The sequence below is a fragment of the Chelmon rostratus genome, chromosome 23 (genome assembly GCF_017976325.1).
Source record: "Chelmon rostratus isolate fCheRos1 chromosome 23, fCheRos1.pri, whole genome shotgun sequence".
Taxonomy (NCBI): domain Eukaryota; kingdom Metazoa; phylum Chordata; class Actinopteri; order Chaetodontiformes; family Chaetodontidae; genus Chelmon; species Chelmon rostratus.
Genome location: NC_055680.1, coordinates 16,738,308 through 16,764,547, shown reverse-complemented (window position 1 = coordinate 16,764,547; position 26,240 = coordinate 16,738,308). Strand labels below are relative to the sequence as shown.

Genomic DNA, 26,240 nt, shown 5'->3' with positions numbered 1-26,240 from the left:
ACTTTATTGATGCAGCAAAATACTTCAAACAATATTTTACAGGGCTCAAAATATCAGCATCATTACATAAACGTTTAAATTCATTAATGCTATTCCAGGAAAACAGGAAAACTGATTTATTCACATACGAGCTCGAGTTTGCGTCCATCTATGAGCGAGTGAAGCAGCGTTCAGTTCGTCGGTGACCGGGTGCAGCTAAGACAAAGCTCCTTGAGTACAGTACAGCTGATAAACTGTTCGGCTCAGAGCTGGACCAAGGTTTCTGAAAAACAGATACATAACACATCTTAAACCAGCTGCTCCAGTTACTGCCGCGATCAAAAGAACGCTCATAACGTGCACTTTGTTGGCACGAGTTATTTAACTTCTCTAGTATATTTTTAGTTATGTCGCAGGACTTTGTCTCAACTATGATCTTTTCTCTTTCAACCTGTTCACACATATCACACCATTAATATTAATGAAATTAGACTACAAACCTTTTGAGCTTCCCATATCGGATGGAGGACAGAAGTTTCTCTTTCTCTGCTTCACTTGCACACCGTTCATAGGCTGTCAGAAGACTGGGATCGAGAGCAGAGAGAGGCGAAAAGATTCAGGAAATCACTTTAAAAATGGCTCTTAACACAGCAACGTCTGGCCTCACAGAGGTGAGACTCAACGTCGTCATATGTATGAAAACCTCTTTACTTCCCAAGTCCTGTGAAGCCCCGAACTGTATGTGAACCATAATCTTGATTTTGCCTGTAGTTTTAACTCGAAATGTCCAAGTCACAGCTTTTGTGGCGCCACAAAAAATACGTCTGTGCGGAAACTTGCACGTTTTCCCTCAGCGAGCTTCTGAAAATGAAGCTGATCTCATGATATCCATCTCTGCTTACCGCGCCGTTCTTTTCATATCTGATCAAAGCAGAACTTTGTTGTTTGTTTACCCCCTACCTGAACCAGGGTTTGCATCCCCACACCCCGCTTTTATTGGTGCAGTTGGTGAGAGGCAGGGGTAGATGATGGTAGTGCCGCACTTGGCAGTTACATGTGGCATCTAGCATTGTAGCAGCTAACAATAGCTAAAGCGGTGGTAGTATGATAGTATCTTAGCAGTTAGCATTGGCATCTAGCAGTTAACATCAACAGTATAGGTGAATCTAGCTGTATTGTCTTCTTCTGTTCTTCTTAGCAGTTAGCGGTTAGCATTAGCTAAAAGGTAGCATCGGAACGGTATTGTCTTCTGCTGTTCTTCTTAGCGGTTAGCATTAGCATTAGCTAAATGGTAGCATCGGTACTGGCCACTACCTGGAGCATCTCTGGGTCAGTTGAACGTGGCAGTGCTGTTTGGATTGTGCAGGAGCAGTGTGAACTGGCACTGGGGGGGTGACTCACTGCCTAGCCTCCTGGAGGTGTAGTGGGACTAAGTAGGAGAAACACCGTTGAAGGGAGGTTTCCACCTGATGACCCCCAGAGACGTGTTAGGAATCACTGCTCTTTGGCATGTATAGAGGCAGATTAGAGCTCCAAGGTTCTTCACTGAGAATGAATCCTCTTTTTGAGCACAAGTATCTTGTGTTTAAATTAACTGCTTTACGTGAAATCCTGAGTTGTGCATGAAAATATTGCTGAGTGAGTGAAATGTCTGTACAAACAGTAGCGTGTGAGTCACCTGTGTGGAGTGTCGTAGTGTTCCAGTACAGCAGCTGCTTTGTCTCCAGACAAACCGCTAATCTGCATCAACTGCCGGGCAAAAGCTTCTCTGACCGTCTGACACTGGAAAAGCAGGGATTTATATGTTCTTTTAAAAGTTATTTTAAACAGTGGTCAAACCGGATGAATGGAAACATGCTTGGCGACACACACACACACCTTGTTTTTGACTGCACCGTGGTTGAACTCAGCAAAGGAAATGAGAGAGCACGAGGGGGTCCCTCTGTCCTCGTCACTGCCCTCTCCATCACCCTCCAGCTCTCTGGAGCGACAGATCAGCGTACAGTTCTGAAAAGAAACGTGACAAAAAAGTGTATGTAAAAGAGTCTGTGGTCCTGGTTCAGACTCGTCCAGGAGGGGCTTCACGAACATCGTTGGAACAGTGAAAGTCTGAATCTAAAGCCTGATAGATCTTCCTCCTCTGTGCCTTAAAGCAACACATCGTTGAGCCACACTGCTGCCCTGGATGACATGTTTCCAGCTATTTCAGGAAATTGTTTAGTCTTTTTAAAAAAATACAAATAACATCATCTTCAGTCTATTTCCTCATGAGGTGACTTTAATTAGAGAGACGAGGAGAGACACAAATGTTTGAAAAAAAAAAAAAAAAAAAAGGTGTGTGTGTTTCACCTGGTACAGTTTGTTCAGGTATCGAGTCATGACGGTGAGGTAGGCGGCCGACTCCCTCACATCCTGGACTCTCTTCACAAAGAAGCCATCAACTACCTACCACACACACACACACACACACAGAAATATACATGAAATATAAAGTCTATAAGAGGGATGTGCGCAATTAGTCGACTAATTGCAAGGCAGCACCAGAAATACTGAAATACTGAACATGTTTAAATAACAGGATAATGTGCTCATAATGCAGATGTGAAAATATTTCATCTCTACGCAGCGTTTTTCCTTGCTGCTTCTCTGATGTACGCCCTCTCTACCGTTTATTTCCACCAAACCAGAGCTGGTGGTGATTTGAATGCAGAGTGTTTTACGATGATAAAATTACTGCTTTTGTAAATGGAGTCTGGTGGCTTTGGAGAGAGCGGCTGCTCCTGGGTAAACAAAAAGGATCTCACTTTTTAACAAAAAGTTCAATCTGTAGGGATCCATAATGTTATCAGACACTTCTGAGCCCGTCAGTGTAAAAAACACTTACAGCTGATGCACATTGACAGTAAATGGATTATATTGCAGCCTGTTTTGTGGCTGCAGCGCTCGCGCTAAATTCTGGACCAGTAATAGAAATCGTTGTCTCCATTAGTCACTTAGACACGAAAACATAGAAATAGGATCCATAAACTCAGATAATATTTGAACAGACTTTCTCCCTTTTGTCTGGGACATTGAAACCTTCGGGACACGTGGACCAGCACCGAAACACTGATGCACAACTGTTCCACACATTGCAGCTGCATTTAAAATGTGATTTAGCTTTTGAAGAATGTGATGTTAAACCTGAAGCCTCAAGTTCACAGTCCCCGTACACAGCACCTGCATTAAGCCAGTATTGTTCAATAATATCGGCTCATATATCAGTCTGCATCAAGTCAAAAGTAAAGAGTGTGTGCGTGCTGGCACCTGCGTGTTGATTATGGCCTGCTGCAGCGTCGCTTCAGGTAAACTCAGGTGGGAGGCAGCCGTCCCACACTCCTCCACCAGATAGACGGACCTACGTAGACCGCACCTCTTCAGCCGAAACTGAAGCAGGTAAGAAGGGGAGGAGAAAGAAACGGTGACTTTATGGTTAAACCCTGTAACAATCAACACGATAGAAAACCAAATGAGTCTTTGAGATAAAAGAGACGAAGAGAGGGAAAATATTTTTGGGTTTATTGTCTATTCGTCAGACAAAAAAACCTTGAGTAATCGTGATTTTTAATTGTTCCTACTGTTTTAAAGCCTAAATGATTATTAATTTGCTGAAATAAATAACTAATGTATTAAGCAACGAAGCTGAATGTGCACCAACCTTCTGTTCCCTGAAGCGCCCGTCGATGATGCTGCCGCACAGGTCGTCCATCCTCTTCCTCTCAATGATGTAATCGAGGACGAGCTCCCTGCCTGCAGGAGCACGCAGCTGACCTGCAGAGAGAAACCCAGGAGGAACCAGACAGTTCATCAACATGCTAATAAACAGGTAAGCATGCATGCCCTAAACTATGTGGAACACCCTTTAAAACCAGGCTGACGAGGTGCACACGCTCCCTTTCTATTTTAAATCCAGTTTAAGATTCTGTGGATTCTTTCAAAGCCTGATGTGGTTTGGCTCCGACAACCAAATGTTCAAAGGAACAAGTTCCAGATGATCAGGTGATCAGGAAGCTTTTAAAAACCCACCTGTTCAAGCAGGTTTCAAGGTGAAGTTCAGTGTGTGCGTGTTACCTGGAACAGGTGCCACTTTTTCCCGAGCGACCCACAGGAAGTCTCCCACGTTCAGCTTCCTGACGTCGAAGTTGACCCCGTTTCTCTGGAGCTCTTTGACCAGCTCCTGCTTCCGGTGGAGGCTGCCGCTGCACAAACACATCAGGACGACATGATTTCTACACGAACACTGACGAAAACCTTCAGGGTGAGGAGGCAGATTTAGAACATAACTAAAACTACACAGACATATAAAACCAGAGGTAATAACGTCCAGACAGCTCTCTCACCCAGTCGTCTCGATAAAGTCAACACACAGTATAATCTCGTAGCTTCCAGGCTGGAGACTTCCTGCATTCGGCGGTCTGCTCGCTGGCTCGCTGCTCGGCATCCTCTCTGCAGGGCTGCGAACACAAGACGATTCAGTTTGTTCCAGCAGGAAAACTTAAATTTAAAACTTTAAGTATTCAGTGAACACTCACTGTGTTTTCTCTTCTTCATCATCATCATCACTACCAGTCAGGTCCACCACCCCAGGACCGCCTTCCTCACCCTCCTCTCCTTCGCTCCTGACCTCCTCTGGACCCTCTTTAGCCCCTTGGTCTGCTGAGTCCAGTCGCTCCGCCAAAGCCAGACCCTCATCTGTCAGAGAATACCTGAGCGAGGAAGAAGAGCGAAGAGGAGCCTCAGTGTTGGAGATCTGACTCAGGGGCACAAAAATGACCTGGAAAAACTGTCTCACTTAGGTTTGGAGATCACTGGCTAATCATGTCTGACCGCCATCATCATCATCATCATCATCAAGGAGGTGGTTAAATGTGTACCAAAGGGGGCGGTTTGTCCTGTTTTCAGGCCTCGTGTCCAGTCAAAGCACTCAAGCACATCAGAGTCGTGTATTTTTTAACCATAAACTTCAGTTTTATGTTTATGATTCTTCACTTGCTTCTCTTTTCTCTGAATATGTTTGTTTACCGTGACTGTTTAGCACCAGAATTAGTTAGTCTAGTGCAGGCATGTCCAAACTATTCCATAAAGGGCCGTGTGGCTGCAGGTTTTCGTTCCAACCAAGGAGGAGCACACCAGCTTAATTAGCTGAGCTCAGTCTTCAGCTGATAACTCAGTGATCCCTTGATGTTGATTGGCTGGCCTGGTGTGCTCCTCCTTGGTTGGAACGAAAACCTGCAGCCACACGGCCCTTTATGGAATAGTTTGGACATGCCTGGTCTAGTGTGTTAGCGTGCTAATTTGCTAACTAGCACTAAACACAAACCACAGCTGAGGCTGATGGGAACGTTGTTAGTTTGCAGGTATTTGACCCTGAGTGAAAGGTCGGGGAATCACTGAAGTCTTTAGAATTCACCGTCTGGACATCAGGGATCTTTGTCGTCAGGGGGGCTCGAAATAAACCTCAACAGAAACAAACACAAGAGACAAACATCCACAGACAGACATGTTTGTTTGAACTGCGTCTGTCTCCTGCGTACCTTGCAGGGTTGTGGGTCTTCATCAGCAGGTTCTTCTGGATCAGCGTGCTCACTGACGACCAGGCAGTGTACTTACTGCCGAGATCTGGCTACAGGCAGACAAATGAGGGAGGGAAAGATTCAATTTTAAAAAACCTTCTGCGCAAGGACAGATACAGCGAGCGAGATCAATACCAGGGATTAACCTGAGTGAGTTTCACTTACGACAGAGAAAGACTTGTCGCAGAGATGCTGAGCTTCTGCTTGTAGCTCCATCTTAAACATGTAACCTTTACTACCTGGGATCTAGACAGAGAGGAGGGACAGCACCATTACTGAGGCCACAGGAAGCAAGACCAGCTCAGTGTGATGGAGAAAGGCGTTGCGGCGTACCTGAGACTGTCTGTAAAGGGTGAGCAGTACAGCGTAACCCCCAGACCTCTTCTGGGGCACGTACTCCCTCTTCTTCTTCCTCCCTCCTCCTCCTCCTCCAGTGTTTTTCTCTTGTTCCCCTGCTGCATTTTTCTACAAGGACAGATGGATCATACAGGATCACACACAAGGTTGCAGTACAATGAAGTGACATTATTTCCTGACGATAATTAGACTTTGTTCACTGAATAAAATCAACAAAGACTTTGATTGGTCGTCATATCATTGTTTTGTGTGTGTGGATGTACACGTCCTCTAAAAGCACTAATACTGATCAAGACCTGTCAACGTCTTAAGCGTGTCTTTTCACGCTCTGCTTCGCACATGTTCGTCTAACCTATCAAAAGCTCTTGTTTGATTTGACAACATTGCTCATCCACAGCCAGATTTCTTCCTCACAGTCTTCAAAGACAAATGTCTTTTTTCTCTTTTGAAGTTTTATGATCGCTTCACTGGTGTAAGCTGTGTCTGTACACAATGAGAAAACTCACACACAGCACTATTTACCTTTCTGGAGGGAGCCAGGCTGTTGTTGTCCTGCCTGCCAGGAGGGGGCGCTCCTTCAGGGAGAGCGTGAATAGGAGCGTCTGGACCTGAAAAAGAGGTAAGAGGAAAAGGGAAAAAGCTCTTTCTGTAACATGAAAAGTTTAATTATTATTAATGCAAGAACACCATTTTACTTCCAACATGTCTTATGTTATTTAATATTATTGCATTTTATTTTATTTGTTACTTTTGGGTGTTTTATCTCCCTTTTTTCTTGTATTATTGTAAATATCTGATTTTATTTCACTGCACTTTTGAAATGGTTTTGTTCTGGGCTGAACCATGTAAAGCTCTTTGTAACTTTGTTTTGAAGAGTTTATTATTCTAATTATTTTTTTCTCATTTGTTTTTTTTCCTGATCTGACTGGTTGCTTGTAATTCTGTGATTCTTCTGCTGCAATCCATCCATCTATTCTCTTTTTTTGGGTTCCTCCATTAACCTCTTTGGTAAAAGGTGTAAGTTGTCTAGTTTATATATGCTTGGTATTTACTTATATTTAATTATAGATCTATCAATTTCTTCAACATTCCTTAATTTTCTGAAAGGAAGATGGTCGTACCGTTCTCTCTATAGTATCGCTGCAGTTTTTCATCCAGTATTTTACAGATGCCGTCTCCAAAGTTCTGGAGGATCTTCGCCTCTTTGGCGTTTTGAAGCGGTAATGGATACTTATTCAACGAGCTGATGGCCTGGAAAAAAACAAAAACACAAACAAGCGTAAATGTAGATATTTATCTGCTCCCTCTACATCTGTCATTTCATGAGCTCTTTTCAAATCTTCAGTTTCTTGGCTGCACAGGTTTTGTCAGTATAAAATAGCTCAACATTAAGACTGTTTTCAGGTTTGCAGCAGAAAATTGATGAAGACTGAAACACAGATTCAACTAAATGTGAAATTACAGTGTGCATACAACATAAAATGTGTCATGTTTTGTGTTAAAACTGGAAAATGTTTCTACACTTTCTGAATATATATCAACATTTATCAAATGTTACTTATATATGGTGTGTGTGTGTATGTATGATTTAGACCATACACACTTGTATACATACAAAAAGCCTGTGCAGATGAATACTTCCACAAACAACTCAAGGCAAGATAAAAAAGGATTATTTTCACTCTAAATAACGATGGGTGGAAAGGCAATTACTAAACAAAAAAACATAAAAAGGCATAATGAAAGAAAAACTGGAGATATTTAAAAAACTGAGATCACAGGAGAGTGCTACTGATGATTCATAATGCCAAAGTATCTCATTGTTTTCTCTTCATCAGTTAATACCCCTAAAAGTGTGGTAAACCTCAACAGCATGTAGAGCCACTACTAACTCTCAGTATATACATTTTAGTATATTTCAGCTGCTGTTGGTATATTTTATTGTTTATTGTATTTCTGGATATTTTTATTGCATTTACGCATATTTTTACTCCATGTTAGTTTATTTTATTCTGGTATCTTTATTTTATTTTATTATCTTTCTTATTATCTTGTTTCTAACACGGGGGTTGCAATGCAAATTTCATTGACATTCAGGGTTTCTATTGTCATTGAGCATGACATGCCAATGAAATTTGCATTGCAACCCACGTGTTAGAAAAAGGATAATAAGAAAGATAAGAAAGATTAGAAAGAATAAAATTAAGATAACTGCAATAAAATAAACCAACATGCAATAAAAATATTCGTAAATGCAATTAAAAATATACCACAATGAAAATATGCTAAGGCAATAAAAATATACTAAACAATAAAATATACCAGTGAAATGTGCCAACAGAATAAGATATACCAGTGACATGTTATGCTTTTTGACAATAAAGGCAATCTTGAATCTTGAACTGACATGTGCATCATCAGCAAAAGGTGTAGTTGGAAATTATCTAAAACTCTCATTGTATGCTGCAGCATTAAGATTGAAGATCAAAAGTACGCAGTGGTGTCCCCATACGTTTGACCGTACAGTAAATAGCTCCAGCTCTACTTTATTTTAGCTTTTCAGCAAGTAAATACGTAACAGTTACAGGCACAAAATAGGCACGTAGACAATGGAGCTGAAGTGAGCAGATCACCCTGTCACCTTCTGGTAGGTGTACTGGATCTTCAGTCCCTTCTCTGTCGCCTGGTCCCGCAGCTCGGTGAGCCACTTGAGGAACAGCGGGTTCGGGCAGGAGGGCAGGGCGCGTTTCCGACCCAACCGGACCGGCTCCGAAGCGGGCATCCCTCTGACAGCAGAGAGACGACACGGTAGACTGCTAAAATAACGTGTGGCGACTTCCACCTACCACATTACCATGAAAGAAGATAACTAGCTTACGTAACGCTAGACAACAGATAACATCTACAGCTTTGGCTAACATAAGCTAACGTTAGCGGACGCTAATTAGCACTTTGAAAGTTGTCGCCGACACGCCACCAATTTTCAAAGTAACAAGCAACATGAAAAGGAGATTTGGCAGAGAAACAGAAAGAAACGTCGTGTCTGTGCCTAGAAATGCGCTTTATCTTTTACTCGTTAATTTGCCACAGCCACTCGCGCCTTGTATTCAAAGACACATTGCACTTCCGTGTTGACGACAGTCACGTGACCGGAAGAAGCTGGCGGGACAAGGGACAATAATGTGAACAGTGACATCTAGCGGTGAATTTAGTAATAAAATCACAAATAAAGGGATAAACCAGTATCTTAATAAATTACTGAATACGAAGATTAGAGCACAGATTACCACCAATGTTATCATAAAAACCTATTAACAACTAATCCTACACTCATTGAGACATTTCACTGGACCAAAGTGGAGGAGCAACTGACTGACAGACCAACATTTCCATCCCCAGAGCCACAGCAGTAGTATGGCTAAAAATAAGCGTCGCTCCAGTGAAGCCCCAAAGCCCCAAATGGCCATATATACCAAAAAAATAATAAATGAATGAATGACTACTAAAACCAATAAACAAACAAAAACATCAAATGAACTGGTAAAAATTTGGCTGAACTTTAGCTTTAAAAATATTATGTTTTTATCAAACATGGTTTTATTCACAAGATGTTGTGAACGTCAAAGAGATTCAGTGTCAGTTAACCTTCAAGACCGTTATCTAGTTGTTACCTGAATCTTTGTACTTCCATGTGTCCTCAGGCTGGAGGGAGTCTGCAGGATTCCTCCAACAAGACCCAACAGAGACCAAGAATCCAACCTCGCCCTCCCAACCACAACCCCGCTCCCTTCAACACACTGAAGCTTGGGGAAAAAGTAGCTTAATTAGTGCTTAACAGCCGTCTTTTTTCGTGCCCTGATGAGTGTAACGTACACGTTTGTATTCAAATGAAACACGGCTGCTGAAGCCATGAAGACACATTTAATGCTATAAAATGAGACTCAATCAGACTGAAAAATAAATTGAGAGGAAACAGAAAATGTTGCAGTTAAGATTAAAATGGAATCAAAACTCCACCGAGGCCTGTGTACAAATTCTGCTTATACAGGAAATAGTAGTGTTTAAATGGCTGGAGTGACCTTCGTCTCACTCTTCAGTACTGAGCATACTAATTCTCTAATTGTGCAGTACTGACCACATTGATTTACAGCTCTAAATAGGTCAACAGACAGACATGCCAAGAATTCCCTTTGTGCCTGTAGCAACATTTTCTGTTGTCACTCAGATTCTGTAATATAAATATTTAGTCATTTTTTGCTTGTGTGCAGTCAGTGTACTTTCTCAGTGTCATCTTCAGTTGCTTGACAGCTGTCTAAAAGTTAACTGCACCTAACCTAAAGTACCGTAACAAGTCCAGTCTTGGCAAACTATGCACACGCATGCGTGAAATGGATTTACTGTACATTGCACCTGTTCATGTCAGGATGTACAGTATGCAAATAGTGAGGGTCTGTGCTGTGGAGGGCCGGACTGCATTTTTACGTGACAGGAAGATTATATACCTTTCATAACCCCTACACATTTACTAGGGTGTTATTTGTTTGTGCAGAATCTTGCATAACTGCCTGCTCAGTTACATGTGTTTATGAATAAGTGCAAACAAACAAGTTTATTCTTATTGTCTGGAACAAAGAATTAATTTCCATGAAAAAAAAACATATTTTTTGAATGTAAATTCTAGGAGATGACTAAAAATTTTGCAGCAATAAGACGTTTTAGAATCAGAATCAGATTTTTCCATTAATTGTCTTGAAAGCTAACGGCAGCTTCGTATTTACTGTACAAACGCGAGAAACCTGAACCGAAGCCCCCACAGGCTCTGACTGAGGAGGAGGCTGGAAAAAAACAGGGTCCAGTTAACTTCGGTCAGGATGGTTCATGTGAGGCAGTTTATAGCAGATCTAGTCTGCAATGATCATTATTTAAAGCACGAAGCATTTTACACTGTAAAGCTCAGCCTTCAGATACATTCACTGATGAGGGAAGCAGAACAGCAGGCTGTCAGCGTATCAACTATCTGCTTTTCTCACAGTCTTTGGTTGTAATTGGCTGCAAAGTTCATAACTTCATTACCTCAGACCGTGCTGCCGTGTCTTTCCTCTTCATTACTTCTGTCCGCAACAATAAAACTAAACAATGGGGATTTAATAACTCTCTGTTGGAGGACTTTATGGTAGAGGACAAAACACAGGAGTGTGTCAACATTAATCTTATGTGAATCAGTCGAGTCAGTGCAGACTGTCGGACGCCTTTTAGGCAACCTGTAGCTGAATTATGAGATAAGAAAAAGAAAAAAACGGCAAGGAAACATTAAGACTCTGTTTTTCAGCTGAGCAGAGGACGTTTTGACTTGTAAAATTCTTATTTTAAGGCTGAAACAACAAGAAAATCACCACTCAATTTCAGGCGGAGATGGGTCCTCTGGTTAAATAATCAAGTTTTATAGCACATTGTGTAAATCAGATGCTGTAGGAGTGAAAACGGAAGATTTCTTTAGAGGCTCAACAACAGAAAACAGAATCAAATCAGCTATAAAGAAAGAAAACTCGTCCTGGTGTAATATATTACTCCCTTTAATGAACAAAAAGTACTTTTTTTCATAGAAAAACTCATCTTTTGCTGTACAGAGAAGCCCACAGGTAATACTCACATGCAATAGAAAAGAAAAAAAATTTGTTTGGTAATGTCAGACATGCTAACAAGTTCATCACAATCACAATCCCATGCACATTTATTCATAAAATTCAGACTTGGCCTTGTTTGGTGCTTTTAACGTAGCAGCCTGCGTTATATATATACAGATACCCACTTCCATACACACGTACACACATCAGCTTTCCCCACTGTGATGTAATATGACCTGTCATCCATCCATCGCTTAATGTCCATCAGTTAACACATCCATCCGTCCTTCATCCATCCCCCCTGAGTCCGTCGTGCTGATGCTCCCAGGTTTCCCTCCCCTCTGCTGCTATGCTGATCCGGCGGTATCATCACTGTAAGCTCCTTGCGGAGAGCCCGGCATCGACCCCCCGACCGACCCTTCCTCTCTTCCCCCTCCTCCTGCGGCTCTCCTCGCGGCCTTCCCCTTCAGGAGGTGACTGTCCGGATGAAGCGAGTGCAGGTGCATCAGCAGCTCGTCCTGCGTCGCCGCCGTGTGGCCGCACTCCTCGCAGACGTACAGCTTGCTGCGGCGCTCCTTGTAGGCGTACTTCTGGGTGACACTGTGGATCTTCTTCATGTGCGACTCCAGGGAGCAGCGCTGGGTGAAGGCCTTGTCGCAGAGGGTGCACTTGTAAGGGCGGACTCCTGTTTGAAAATGGGGAAAAGCGTCATTCGCTGTCTCGTGTGTGCTGCCTGTGTGTTTATGCAACCTGCGTGCGGACGTGAAGGTGCGTAGCTACCTGTGTGCGTGCGCACGTGTCTCTTCAGATCAAAGGTGTCGTTGAAGCCTTTGCCGCAGAAGCTGCACAGGTGCCTCTTGGTCTCGTTGTGACACTTGACGTGTCTGTTCAGCATCCGCTGGTGGTGGAAGGTCTTCTGGCAAACCTGCATGTGGGAACACACCGTCAGCGCCGTTTCAATCACAGCAGCTCACAGCAGCATTAAAACATTATGTGCTTTAAAGGAAAATCACCTCGCAGCCTGGACGTGTCACCCATTGCTATTTCCAGTATACAGGTCAGGATGTGTAATTATATGCACATCATGCAGGTGCAAGGTTATTTATTTATCTATATGTATTTTTTGACCTGACAACTTGGATCGGAGCATTAACATTAGCACATTTAGCGGCTTGGAGTCGGTGCGCAGGCATCACCTTTTCCAAGAGTTTCCAACCTGGAGTGATTGAAATATAAAACAATATATTATATAAATATTTAAATGATTGGCGTACCTGGCACACGAACACCCCTTTCACCCCAGGCGACGAACTCTGACTTTGACCTGATGATCTGGTCACCATGGAGACCACCTCCAGGGGGGCAGGGGTCGTCGTCAATGCGTGCGGCATCACGGGGGCGTGTGGCGTTAAGGACAGCGGGGCGGGAATTGGAGGAAGAGAGAGAGGAAGAAGAGAAGGGCCGAGAGGTAACTCGCCTGTGGTCACCTGCGGTGGAGAGAGAGAGAACACAAATTTACATTCTCACTTCATTTATCTGCACAGCCTCTGTTTTCATTTGTCACACTTCGAGATAAATGATAAATGATACGGACATGACATAATATCAGAATATTTTTGAAGATATTAGTTAGATTAAGTATGAAATTCTTAAAGTTTGATCTACATAAGTCATTTGTGGACCCACAAACTTTCCCTTCATATGGCAATTATGCAGCAAATCTAGAATTAGCATTGTGTGGTTTGACAACATGAAGAAAGTCCACAAAGTGAGAGTCAATACTGAGCTATTAGGAACACGTATGTGCAGGCCAAGTTTCTATTTCATACCCACACAATCAACAAAAAAAAAAAACCCTGAGCAGCACCAGTGCTTCTCTCCCTCCGTCACCGCCTGCTTTCTCACCTTCATTTTGGACCGGACGTACGCAGAGTCGCCCTGCGACCTCCTTCTGACCTCCGACTTCTCCATCGGTGAAGGCGCCCGGCTCTGTGGTCGGCCCAGCATCGTACTGGATGGCAGCTCGGCGTGTGTTTGCACGTCATAGAAGGATTCTTTGGTGAGGCAGAGCGGGGTCGTCTCGGCGGGGCTGGCTTCAGCTTCCATTATCAGGACGGACGGAGGGAAGATGGAGACTGGAGGGGGAGGAGGGAGAGTCAATGCCACTTTTTTAGCCACTTCTAAAACCAGCAAATCCTGATTTTATCTTATTTTTTGTCCACTTGTGGACTGAGGAAACAAATTGGAGTCAAGTTTCTGGTCATCTGATGACTATTAACTCTTTTTTAACTCTGTTTTTGGTCTCCACCAACACAACCACAACCTGCTGCAGCCTAAAAAGATGCCATGAGAGCTGTGAGAGTGAACCAGAGCAGTCAATTTGTAGCCAGACGGTCAAACAATTAGCTGAAACTCACTATAAAGCTCCATTAAGCTGAGGAGGAGCTGCTGATCTGGGTGATAATCCTCTGTAGATTCATCACTACAAGCGACACCTCTCATGCTAACCCGCCTCAATGGAAAACAGCAACCTCCAAGCTAGCAACGTGCACGCTAACCTATGCTGAAAAGGGCACGTTCCTCTAACCTGGAAGGTAAAGGTACAAACATAAATGAGCTAGCAGCTGTTACCCTCTCCTTTGTGAGGATTTAGCTATTCTAATGTTAATTCTGGTGCCTCCCCATGTTCAAATGTTCCACCTGTCCCAACAGTATTTTGCACCATCGCTGCATCCTGGGCTCTACACCGCCAAAGACCACTGCGATTTTATAAGAAATACAAACGAGCCAGCGCTTTCCCTCATGTTGCATTATGGGTAAAAACTACTGTAGGTAATAAGTAGTCTATATGAGGTGTGGAGCTAAAGGGCGTGGACATCAACCAAGAATGGAGGGTTTAACTAAACACATTACTGTTGTATTATGTGGGATGTTCTTGGAGATAAAAGCTGAACTAGGGACTAAAAGTCACAATATCTCAGCATCTGTCTTCTTCTGAGTCACCAACTTCATGAAAGCGCAACACTAAATCACTGGACTGCTCCTTTAAAAGGGAGGACCTTGATTGGTTTATTATTCTGATTACTTAATGAGCTTTTGTGTTGGGTGTCTACAGTTGCTCGTCACGCGTCATGCATTGGTAAATCATGATACTTGCGACACTTTCATTTAATTTTTTCCTGATGTTGTTTTAGATGCCACGACTCTGGGTTTCTAAACGTAGCTACAAGCTAAAATGAACAGAACTAGAGGTCAGCGGGTGAACGATGTGTAAGAGCGGTTGCAGTTTCTTGCATTAAAGACCTTCACAACAGGCCGCTTCATGTTTGCACACTCTCTCAATTAGCAAACAGGCAGAGTTAAATATGTGTATGTATTTATGTGCGTGTGGGTGTGGGTGTGTACATGTTTTGCCTGTTGTTTAGTGCAACCTATTCGGCACACAGCCATGCCCACAAGCACATACACATATACACCGCGTTACCGCTGCAGCTAGACTCGTCCGACCAGACGGTCTTGCAGCACCGGCTCTGTACCTTCCTCAAACAATCCGCCTCCACAGGGGTGGATGCCTGTCTGTGTGCGCGACTATAACAAAACACCACTCAAAGAGGGACACAGAGAGCGATGGAGGGTCATAGAAACCTCCATGCAGGTGTGTGTGCGCGTCTTTGTGTGTGCGCTCAGGTAGCCCAAAGGCAGGTGTGGCCCAGCTCGGTGAAGACAAGGAATCAGTTGAGTTTGCAGGGCCCCGATCTGATAAAACACAAATGTCAATGCAAATGAGGCGTCGCAGCCGGCTATAAAGATGAAGAGATATAAGAGCCGCTCCGCGAGGCCGAGTTAACGGTACGCTGTGACACACTGCGGCAGCTCTGAGGACACTCCGAGCAGCTGCTTCCTTTCAGAGCCTCCGCCGGTCTTAATAACGTGTGCACAGTGACATGGGATGGGTGGTGTTCGAAGGTTTAAGGAGTCAATGCTTAGCTTGCCCAAAACCTCAGAATTCAAATTAAAATCAGGAACTCAAGGACCAAAGAGTAATTAAGACGATGCAAACGTGAAGTTTGGTGCAACATATTTTTGTTCAGCTACTACATTTATCTCCTTATAAAAATGCTCCTCAACAAAAGAGAGGCACAGCTGCTACAGCACTGCTGCTACGTCAGGTACGTCAACGCTGTATTTATGTGCCACTGATGCAAATGTATGCGTTTTCTTTGGATAACAGATGTTTTCGTGCTCCTGCAACACACAAACAAGGTGTTTTGAAAGCTGATTAAGTGAAGTCTTTAAATATCTGTTCGTCTGTCCAAGACTTTCCATTCTCCAGCGATATATAGGAAGTGTAAAGCGGCAAATTCTCACATTTCAGAAGCTGGAAACTGTAAATATTTGATATTTTTGCCTTATAAAGCACTTGAATGAATAATCATCAGCCTTTCTCTACACAGTTAACACCGGCATCTGTCTGTCTGTCTGTCTATCCGTCTTAGACTTGACTCAAAGCCGAAAGAGACTCCACTTGGAGCCGACATTTATGAGACTTGAAACCAAAAACATTCGAGCCTGTGTGCTGAAAGGACCTAGTCTCGGCTTCGTAAAGAACGGCATCAACACGGCATCACCGCTCAGTATTTAGAGACCTGAGAGACTTGGACGTGGAGCTGAGGATCGAAACCATCTGCCTCTCGGCCTGAGCTCCACGAGGAGCCTGCTGTTCTTTTAGGAGCCAGTTTCAGAAGCAGTGTGATGGTCTGTCCTGCAGCAAGTCTTCAGCATTCAGTTTGTGTTGAAAGTTTATGCCTCTCGGGCCCTTTCACTGTCATTTCTTAACACTGCAGGCTTTAACCTTGCTGCTATACGTTCTGTAAATACACAGCACATAGAGGATGTTTAGTCCGGGAAGCAGAATTTGAGAAATCTGATCGCTGATTATTTACCAGATTGTTTTAAATCTCTCTTAATGATTCCTGCGTGGTGATAGTTTCTGTGGTGACGGCTGCTGGCTGGACATTTAATCTCATCTTGTATTGTTTGTTCGCCCCACCTTCCCCCTCACCAATGAATGAGTGTGTGTGTGTTTGGGAGGTCAGGTGAGGGGGTTTAACGTAGCCCGACTGAGAGAGAGAGAGTCTCGTTGTTCAAAACGCTTTAATATTTTCTTTCTACCGTCGTCGCTCAGCTGCGAGAAAGAGCCAACAATCAGGAGATAACTTTCTCAAACACAGGGTGTGTGTGTGTGTGTGTGTGTGTGTGTGTGTTTGCTAAAGGCGTACGGCCTGCAGCAGTAGGCTGTCTGTAGGGTCCGTTACATTTCCTCCCAGCCAATAAACATTAACCGCTCTGCAGCCTCAGGACAGGCCGCGAGTGGAGACCCTCCTGATTTTAGCCCAGCTGACAAATCGGCCGCTGATATCGAGTCCCGGAACAGTTTGGCATGTCGGGAAATATTTCACGAACGCTACATGAGAAGACTGACACCACTCTAATGTTCACGAGGGAAATATGAAGCCTTTTCAACTTTGGACGGGGCCAGGCTAGCTGCTTTCCAGCCTTTATGCTAAGCTACGCTAACCATCTATGGGCTGTAGTTCCATCTTTAATAATAAAAGTGTGTTTCCTAAAATGTTTGTTCATGTTGTTTATGTTAAAAGATCACCTCATCGGATTTGTTTAATTGTTTAACGTTTAGATTTTAAAGGTGGAAGAATAAAAGTTTCAATCTTGGACTTTTGTTTTTCTGATATGTGTTAATTATAACATATCATTATTATCATAATCGTTATAAAAGAGCAGGGTAAGCTCTCTGTTGACCTGCGGAGGGCAGTTTATTACCTTAAACATGTGGCTCACGAAAGCAAATTGTGTTCACTCGCTTTATGTTTTAATTGCTCTCTTTATGGTTTTATTGATTATCTCACGTCCAAATTTCTTTCTTTCTTTTATTTCTGCCTCACAGAAACATCTTGGTCATGTCGCTGGTGCATGAATCAGCCTTCCTGCCTCAGTTTCAGTGTGCGGTTTCAGTTTGTAATACAATTTATGTGCTTGTTCTCATTCTTAATTAGGTTTTTCCTTCGCTGGCTTCTCACACCTGTTAGAGTTTCTCTCTTTTTTTACTCTATAAACTCATTTTATTTAAAAGCGATGCTCTGCCCGATCTCACACAAACCAGCTGATCCACATACACTTGTTACGTGTGTCTGAAGTGAACTATAACCTGAACTGAGGCTGTTTTGGGACCGATGATCCATCAGAAACAGGCCCAGGCACATTGGGGGATAAAAATAAACTCCTACACACGCACACACACACAGAAAACTCTCCAAACCTATGGCGCCTCTGAAAAGTATTCAAGTTGCCTGTTTCTGAGGGCAATTATCATACCTGTCTGTGTGAGTGTGAGTTTGTGTCCTGTCACACAAAAACACACGTCGGGCAGGTACGTCAAGTAACGGCACATACCTGAAACTTTAGCTGAAACCGTTGCTGGGTTTGGAGAGGAGTGTTAACTACGCGTAATTACGCGCTGACGCTCAGTTGTTTTATATGTTAAAGGCAGGTTCTCATGGCAAACTGGCTGATTTGATTAAAAAAACTACTTTTCTAGAACTGATTCTCATTTCTTGGCGCTGCTTGAGAAGTCAGTTAACCAACAGCCTACAGAGTCTCATCGAGTTAAGCAGGCCTAACTTCGGCTCTAGGAAATAATTGTTTTCTGTGCGTAAAATTAGCTGCTGATCGCTGTTGATCGATCCTGAAATACCTGTATGCTTCCACTGAAATCACTAACTCTTACTCGACAGGATTACTAGCTGTTGGTATCTTAAAAAAACGCCTGAAAATAAGCGGCCGGTCGGTTCATCCAATTGTTCCGGCTTGAAACAGCAGAGACGATGTAAAAGTCAATGATTAAAAGTTAACGGTGATGAGATGTGGAGGAAAAGACACGCGGGGGGAGGGGGAGGGAGCGCGCCACAGAGGTTTTGGGTGTAGTCCGTTACTTGTTATCTGACACCGACGTGGTCTTACAATAAAAAACTTCGCCGATGGCAACAATGGGGACTGTTCTCAAGGAAAGAGGCCGAAAGAGCTGCTGGGAAAGAGGTGGACTCCCCTAACGTGTCATTTAAATGTGAAGTCGGTGGTAAAACACAGCAACAAGTGACGCCAAACACCTGACAGTCAACACCCGTCAGGGCCAGGATTTAGAAAACGTTATTTTCTGAGAGACAAAAATCATTTTTGATATCGCATGACTGGATCGCTGCTCCATCACGTGTCTTGGTTTGACGCAGAGTTAGTTTAATCCAGAGATGTGGGGACAGCTTGGGTCTGCACACCTGGACTGAAAATCACCTCCATCACAGGCTCAGACAGTGATCGGTTAGCAGCAGGCCAGAAGTGACTGAGGAGGCTTTATAACAGGCCGAGTGAAGCTGTATCAGGAAGAACGCTGCAATCTGGGGTTGAAGGTCGATATGTGAAAAGCAACGGGCCCTTGCGATAAGCCAGGCACACAATGAGTTATGACAGACATGGAAATAGCGGCAAATACACCCTCTTAACGCCTGACTTGTTCAATCTGACGCAAACAAAACATCGACGGGAGGGTTAAGGGAAAAATGCGCAACTTCACCCTGCACCCGGCCTACACTCTCTCTCCACGGCCCGCTGTGTTTCCCGTTATTCGGTGGCCCCAGACAGCAGCCTCCCGTTACAATCACAACCGGACCCCTTCCACACCCGCCACACTGACATTCCTGGTGCACCAAAAATAACCATGAAATCCAAAAACCCGCGCGTAAAGGCACCCAAAGGCGCGCCTTGACCCACCGCCGCCTCCGTTCTGTTCGCTTTAAAAGCATATCAACAACAAATAGGCCCGCGGCTCATTACAGCAGCGTGGACTCACCTGGGATGTAGACGTCCCCCCGTTCGTGGTCAGGGAGTTCGCTCCAGTTCCGCTTTACCGGCGAAGCGTTCGCCTTTTTCACCAGAAAGGCCCTCGGCATTCTCTGTTGGTCCCAGTGTCTTATAGGAGCTTGGTGGAAAAGCCGCTTTACGCGACGTGAAGGCAAAAGTTAGAAAAGCAGGAAACTCCAAAGCTGGAGGAGGAAAATGGAAGGTGTCGGTCCCCTCTTCTCCTTCCTCCTTGCGCCTTTCTTCTCGTTTCGAAGCCGCGAAGCGCTTTTATCTCCTTTTTCCGCCTCACACAACTTTAAACCTCCCTGCCTGGTTCTCCGTCCGGCTCTGGAGTGAAAAGCAGAAGACGCAGAAGAGTCTGTCGGCGTCGGGACAGGTGAGTCCGCTCAGGTGTGCGACTCGGACAGGTAAAGTCGAATATGAACCACAGCGCCTTGAAATAACGGGAGTGTGTGCGAGTGGGTGGGAGAGCGTGCTGAGAAAAAACACACACACACACACACACACTGTATCCTGAACACACACACTCAGTCGACAGAGGTGGGTCAAAAACCAGCACAGGTACTCAAGCAGGAAACTGACGCCAGCGCGCATGCGCGTCAGAAATAACGGTGACAAGCTGGGTTCAGGCCTCTGCATACCTGCTGAACCGGTTTACCCCTCCTTTCCTCTCCGTTTCTCCACCTCTTCTCCATTCCGCTTTAAGGTGTGGGGAACGGTACAAACGACAAGAAGAGGAGGGAGAAAATATGGGGGTGTGAGGAGGGGGTGACACACACACAAACGTTCCCCTGCATGAACCTAACAGTGAAAAGACTCAAAGTCAAAAAGAAGACCGAAACAGGATCTGGATCTTCGCACTTAAGTAGAGAAATTAAAATATACTTTAAGTACCAAAAGTGAGTTTGCAGAATCTCACATTTCAGAATAAAGCGGATGATATTGTTGGATTATTCTTATTGATGCTTTAATGTGTTGCTGGTGAAGGTGATGTAACCTCTTCATGCAGTTTATCTGCTGGGCTTCATCCTTAATATTTTTATTCATCAATTATATTTTGCATTATTAACTTAAATGTGAAACAAGTAACAAAAGTAGTCAAATAAACAGAGTGTGGTAAAAAGTACGATATTTGCCTCTGAATCATAGCACAGAAGAAGTGCTTTTTACTCTTTGGTCGTCTATAATTCTTTCGGGTTTTCCTCTGGATAAATGGGTTTCTGTGCTGTCTGTGCGTATAATGTTGTATTTGCATTATATTGTAGGTCAGTAGCTCCTGTTAGTATGGTGAACAGACAGCTACAGCAGCCTTCAGTGTTCGTCTACAGTATATAGTGACAGAGATACTAGACAAACAAGCACTTTACTGCGGACACTGTACTTTTCCAGTCATGGAGTAAAATGAGGTGAAGGCCGAACAGGAAGCTCGTTCTCTGGGCTTGAATCTTTTCTCTTTGTCTTATTTTTTATTCTTTATTTGGAGTCAAAAACCTTTAAAAAAAAAACTCCTAGTCTCTGCGCTGCCTTCAAACCTGCAGGAAATATCAGAATCATGGGGGAAGTGGGTGTAAATGAGCCAGCAAGGTGGTGAATTCACCTCAATGTTCATATAATAACGTAAGACCAGCGACCATGGGTTACAGGTGAAATGATGAGCAGTCAGCTGATCGACAGGTAGTAGATCTGAGAGTGGATCCTTTCAGTCACCTGTCAGGCAAAAATTCACTGTTTCCACCTTCTACAATGGGAAGATTTGTTGCTTTTCTTTGTCATTTATGATACGTGAAGTGAATGTTTTTAATTTTTTCACTGTCGTCACCATGTCACCATGAGCTCTGGAAAGTGAAATGGGCATTTTCTGTGATTTAATATGCAAATGGTTTAATTTATGAATCATTTACTGGACGTCTCAGTAGAACTGCCGTTTCACAGCAGTATCACAGTAGTTAAGTCGGGTGAATAATATCACTGCTAGAGGCAGAGATGAGCCTGTAGGCGTGTGAATGACCCCACCTTTCCCTCCCTGCTGTGTGTGTTTACGGCCCCCTCCCGCTTCTCCACTCTTGTCTTTGTATTCAACCCACCCACTCACACACACACACACACACCTAACATTAACCCACGTATTCACCCTAAGATTTAATGAATAACATTAAGGGGACTTGCAGTTTGTCCCCATAAGGCAGGTGATTCCCTGCGACGTGAGTGATACACCCGATGTATACAGACACACACACACACACACACACACACACACCCTGAAAGGCCTCTCGAAACACCTGGAAACTGAACGTAATGACACGCAGGAAGTAACAGAAGTACAAACTTCTTTTTTTTTTGCTTTAACGAGCCTTTAATTCAGCCTCTAACATTTAACAACAGCAACAGCATCAGCCTGAGTTTCAGTTGCATTCATGGACTCTGGTTTCAAAGCTGAACAAGGACAGTTCCTTTACTTGATAAATATACATTGAAAGCAACAGTGAACAACAGAAATGTCTATTTTTGAGCACTGAGATCTGCAGACATTTCTTCCTCATTGTTTGTGGCCTCACAGACCAAAACAATAATTTTAGCTGCACAACCAATCAACCAATTTTTTTTTTCTGTTAGATGTCACTAAAACCCGATTTGTAGAAAAACGCTGAGGTGGCAACACTTCTACTGGCACATTTGATAAAGGTGAGAAAATATAGAAATTACCATAAAGAGTCATTATTACACCGAGTAAACAAATGTTTCATGAACCAAACTGTGTTCATTTTGTTGGGCAAAAAGTGCCTCACAGACATAGAAATACACAGTATTTCGTGCTACACGATGATGTTGCTTAATGTTTTGGGGTCAGATCCCTGTTAGACCTGCTCCTGTTATAAAACTCCAGCAACACAAAGAGTGAGTATCACTGTGTAAAAAATACTCATATGAGTGTCCACTGCATTTAAACTGAGCTTGGGACCCTGAATTGAAGCAATGCATCATTTTGTGCAGCAGAGACATGCATCACTTCAGTTCATAGCCAAATCTCAGAAAATTATCAGGGTGATCAAACTATGATAAGCGTGTTTTTTCACAGTTAAACAAAGCTTTAGGGTTAAATTCTGAGTTTTGTTCACAGCTTCTCTTTTTAGCCCGTTTTCTTATTATATATTGACGTGTTGCTCTGTTGCATAATAATAAAAAGTAGGTATCAAGCGCTTAATTCAAAGGCCTAGACTGTTAATTACAGCACCCTAAAGGACTCAAACCCCCAAACTGGAATAAAAAAGTGCAGCATTAGACCTGGTTTCATTTAATTTAGACCAATTTGTGGCATCAGGAATACGTTGACATGTTTCTAGCAGTATGAACGGCCCCTCTAACGCAGGCAGAGACTCACACGTCTTCTTGAGCCGAGGATGAGGAGTCACGGCAGGTATGAAGGAGAGGTGTCTGACGAGAGGAGTGGTGCAGGATGAATGAACGGTATGCTGCCCGGGCTGTCGGAGTGGTTCGGGCAGACGGGCTGCCCTCCTCTTTCTGTTCTCATCTGTCTTTTACAGCCCCTCTCTAACTGTCATTCACACTGTCGTCCTTTTTCTCACACTCGTCTTTAACCCTCGTTCTTGTGTCTTCAGTGGAAAGTAACTAAGTACAGTTACTCAAGCACAATTTTGAGGCAGCTGTACTTAAGCATTTCTATTTTCTGCTACTTTAAATCCTTCCACTCGAAGTTCAGTAGCAAATTCCACTAAACTGATTCGATAACTTCAGTTACTTGTTACTTTGCAGATTCTGATTTATAACAAAATATATAATCAACAAATGAATAAATAATGATTATTATAGCATATGATGAGGGTTAGCACTCAATAATGTAGTTAATATTAACTTCACCTTTATCAGCTGCAGCATTAAAGCAATCGATACATGAATGCATCAATAATAAGTCAAATAATATCTAAATAAATATATAATTCATATATTAAATAATGATTTGATATACTGTATTATTCTTGTACTATTCCTTGGCCTGTTGTGAAACGTGCTATTGTGTCTTTCATGTACCTCTTTTGCTTTATGCGTTGTAATGGAGTTTTATTGTTTTATATGTATTGTAATCTTTAGATGTATTTTATATGTGTTGTTATCAGGCGTGCACCCTTTTTTTTTATATATATTTATATTTACTTTTGGTACTTTAAGCACACTTGGATGCCAACACTTCTGCATTTTTACTCAAGTAAAAATTCTGAATGCTGGATTTTACCTGTAATGAAGTATTTACACTGTAGTATTATTTTACTACTTCACGGTCAGGATGTGTGAGCGTGTAACCTCAAACATCTGCATGTTGCTTTTGCTTTTGCCCAAATCTCTTTTGAGCAGCCTAAAGATACGTTTAAGTCAGTTTAAAGAGAGATCATGCAGAGACAACAGGGAGAGCAGAGTGTACTTTACACCAGTTCAACCTGACTGACAACCTCATCTCTTCCGCGGCCTCTTCCAGTACTGTTATTTCTTTCTCTTTCTCCCTCTGTCATTATGTGCCTGCTGCAGGAGCACACAGATTTTTCTGTGGATATGTAAAAAATGAAAATGACAGGCGAGGTTGAGGCAAAGAATGCGACAACAACGTGAAACATGATGGTGTTTCTGCAGAGCTGTTATTTTCTGTTTATGTCACGGCAGCTTAGCAGAAGAAAAAGAGAAGCTGTGTTGAAGTTTGGTTGTTGTTTAACCCACAGTAAATATAGTACAAAGTACTGATGCTATAGGTACCTGCAGTTTATTACCGGTGATTTTAGAACAGCTGACCTGAGCTGGTATGTTTACAGCCACTCAGTGTGAGATTTGTAAATGTCTGATTTTGGCGGCCTCTTGTGGCGGTATCAAAAAAAAAACACACACACAGCACACAGCAATGCACATTGTACCCCCTAAAAAACACCAAGAGACTCTACAGCCATGTGAGGCTTTGAGCTAAATGCTAACGCCAGAATGATAACATGCTCTCAATGCTAACACGCTGATGTTTAGCAGGTAATGTTTGCCATCTTGGTTTATTGTGTTAGCATGGTATCATTAGCTAACTAGTGCCAAGTGAAAAGCTTGATCAAGGCATTTAGCTCAAAGCTAAATGCTAACGTCCGCATAGTAACATTCTTAAAATGGCAATTGTAACATGCTGATGTTTAGCAGGTAAAGTTTAGCCTCCATGTTTGCCAGCTTAGTTAATCATGTTAGCATGGTAACATTAATTAATTATTATTAACATTTAGCACAAACCACCACAGTAGTGCTTTGAGCCAAATGCTAAATTTTGAATATAACATGCTCTCAATGACAATGCTAACACGCTGATTTTTAGCAGGTAATATTTAGCCTACCATGTTTAGCATCTTGGTTTATTGTGTTAGCATGGTAACATTAGCTAATTAGCACCAACCAAAAACGTATAGATGAGGCATTTAGCTCAAAGCACCACAACAGTGCTTTGAGCCAAATGCTAATGTTTGAATATAACATGCTAACATGCTGATTTTTAGCAGGAAATGTTTAGCCTACCATGTTTAGCATCTTGGTTTATTGTTTTAGCATGGTATTATGAGCTAATTAGTGCCAAGTAAAAGTAGAGTGAGGCATTTGGCTCAAGGCTAAATGCTAACATCAGCATGGTAGCATACAAGGGCAATGCTGGCATGCTGATGTGTAGCAGGTAGTGGTTAGCCTACCATGTTTGCCATCTTAGTAAGTCATCTTAGCATGGCAACATTAGCTAATTAGCACCAACCAAAAACATATAGATTAGGCATTTAGCTCAAAGCACCACTGTTTGTCATCTACATATTCATTCCTATTTCTTGACTTTCGATTTCCTTCACCTGCCTTTCTGTCTCCCTCCTTCTGTCAACGTCATGGGCCAATGGGTTTGTCTGCATACTTTATTTTTATAGGCTTTGTTTTCTTAGCAACGTGCACTTGTCCGGTAGCATACCCGTGTGTGTGTGTGTGTGTGTGTGTGTGTGGTTGTTTACACAGAGAAAAGCATATGTGATCATATCATATGTGTCTATATTTACTTTAAGGCACACTGTACAGTAGCAAACTGTGAGCTGATGCGTGGGCGGTGGTGAGTGTTTGTTATGCATCTGGGGGAAGCCTTTGACTGACGAATACAAGCTGAACGAAAGCTTGAACCTGCAAAGAGAAGTCGGAGTAAATAGAAACAGTCAAGGAGCTCGGTGAGAGAGGAACCATGAAACCTGGGAAAAACAAGCACAAGATAAAGAGTAAGAAAAAACATGGTGTGAGCTATTAAAGCGTTTAGAGACATGTTGAAAAGAAAACGTCAGCAGACCTGTGACAGCTACGAGGCAAAGCATGTCAGGTATTGCAGTCAAAAAAAAAATGGAGCAATTAGTCGACACCCTTTGAGGTTACATATAACTGCAGGTGTGTCCTTTAAAGGTGCATTAATTGATTTCTGGTCACTGTTGTGTTTACAAGCTGGCAACACAACACTGACATATTAACTCCTTCCAAATCAATATTGTTAGCAAGCAGTTGCTTATTTCCGTATTCAGAAAATACAGAATAAAACAGCATCTTATATTCAAATTGTGTTTTTAAATCTGAATGTTGTGCAGAACCAGGAATCATGTCAGCCGGTAGATATTAGTAGGAAATGTCCGACTCAGATACTGAGGGTCAATTGTCGTCATCATTTCATGACTTGATTATTTGATTTTCAGTTTAC

The 26,240-nt window shown here is 42.9% G+C and overlaps 2 protein-coding genes across 3 annotated transcripts; both read right to left on the bottom strand.

The window, feature by feature from the left end:
• Positions 1-45: 45 nt before the first annotated feature.
• mus81 (MUS81 structure-specific endonuclease subunit) lies at positions 46-9,049 on the bottom strand. Of its 2 annotated transcripts, XM_041965295.1 has the most exons (16): positions 8,590-9,049; positions 7,070-7,199; positions 6,471-6,556; positions 5,925-6,056; positions 5,757-5,837; positions 5,553-5,641; positions 4,551-4,724; positions 4,359-4,472; positions 4,090-4,217; positions 3,677-3,789; positions 3,286-3,405; positions 2,329-2,424; positions 1,858-1,986; positions 1,658-1,761; positions 480-563; positions 46-262 (listed from the first exon to the last, which is right to left on the bottom strand). In XM_041965295.1, the coding sequence occupies exons 1-16, from the start codon at positions 8,728-8,730 to the stop codon at positions 196-198; spliced, it is 1,788 nt and encodes a 595-aa protein (XP_041821229.1). In that variant the 5' UTR covers positions 8,731-9,049; the 3' UTR covers positions 46-195. The 2 variants fall into 2 exon arrangements, with proteins under 2 accessions (XP_041821229.1, XP_041821231.1); XM_041965297.1 differs by lacking the exons at positions 46-262; positions 480-563 and adding an exon at positions 1,387-1,445.
• A 2,456-nt stretch (positions 9,050-11,505) lies between these two features.
• ovol1a (ovo-like zinc finger 1a) lies at positions 11,506-20,043 on the bottom strand. The gene is made up of 5 exons (XM_041965387.1): positions 19,491-20,043; positions 13,478-13,707; positions 12,847-13,059; positions 12,353-12,497; positions 11,506-12,257 (listed from the first exon to the last, which is right to left on the bottom strand). The coding sequence occupies exons 1-5, from the start codon at positions 19,588-19,590 to the stop codon at positions 11,920-11,922; spliced, it is 1,026 nt and encodes a 341-aa protein (XP_041821321.1). The 5' UTR covers positions 19,591-20,043; the 3' UTR covers positions 11,506-11,919.
• Between the last annotated feature and the right edge of the window lie 6,197 nt (positions 20,044-26,240).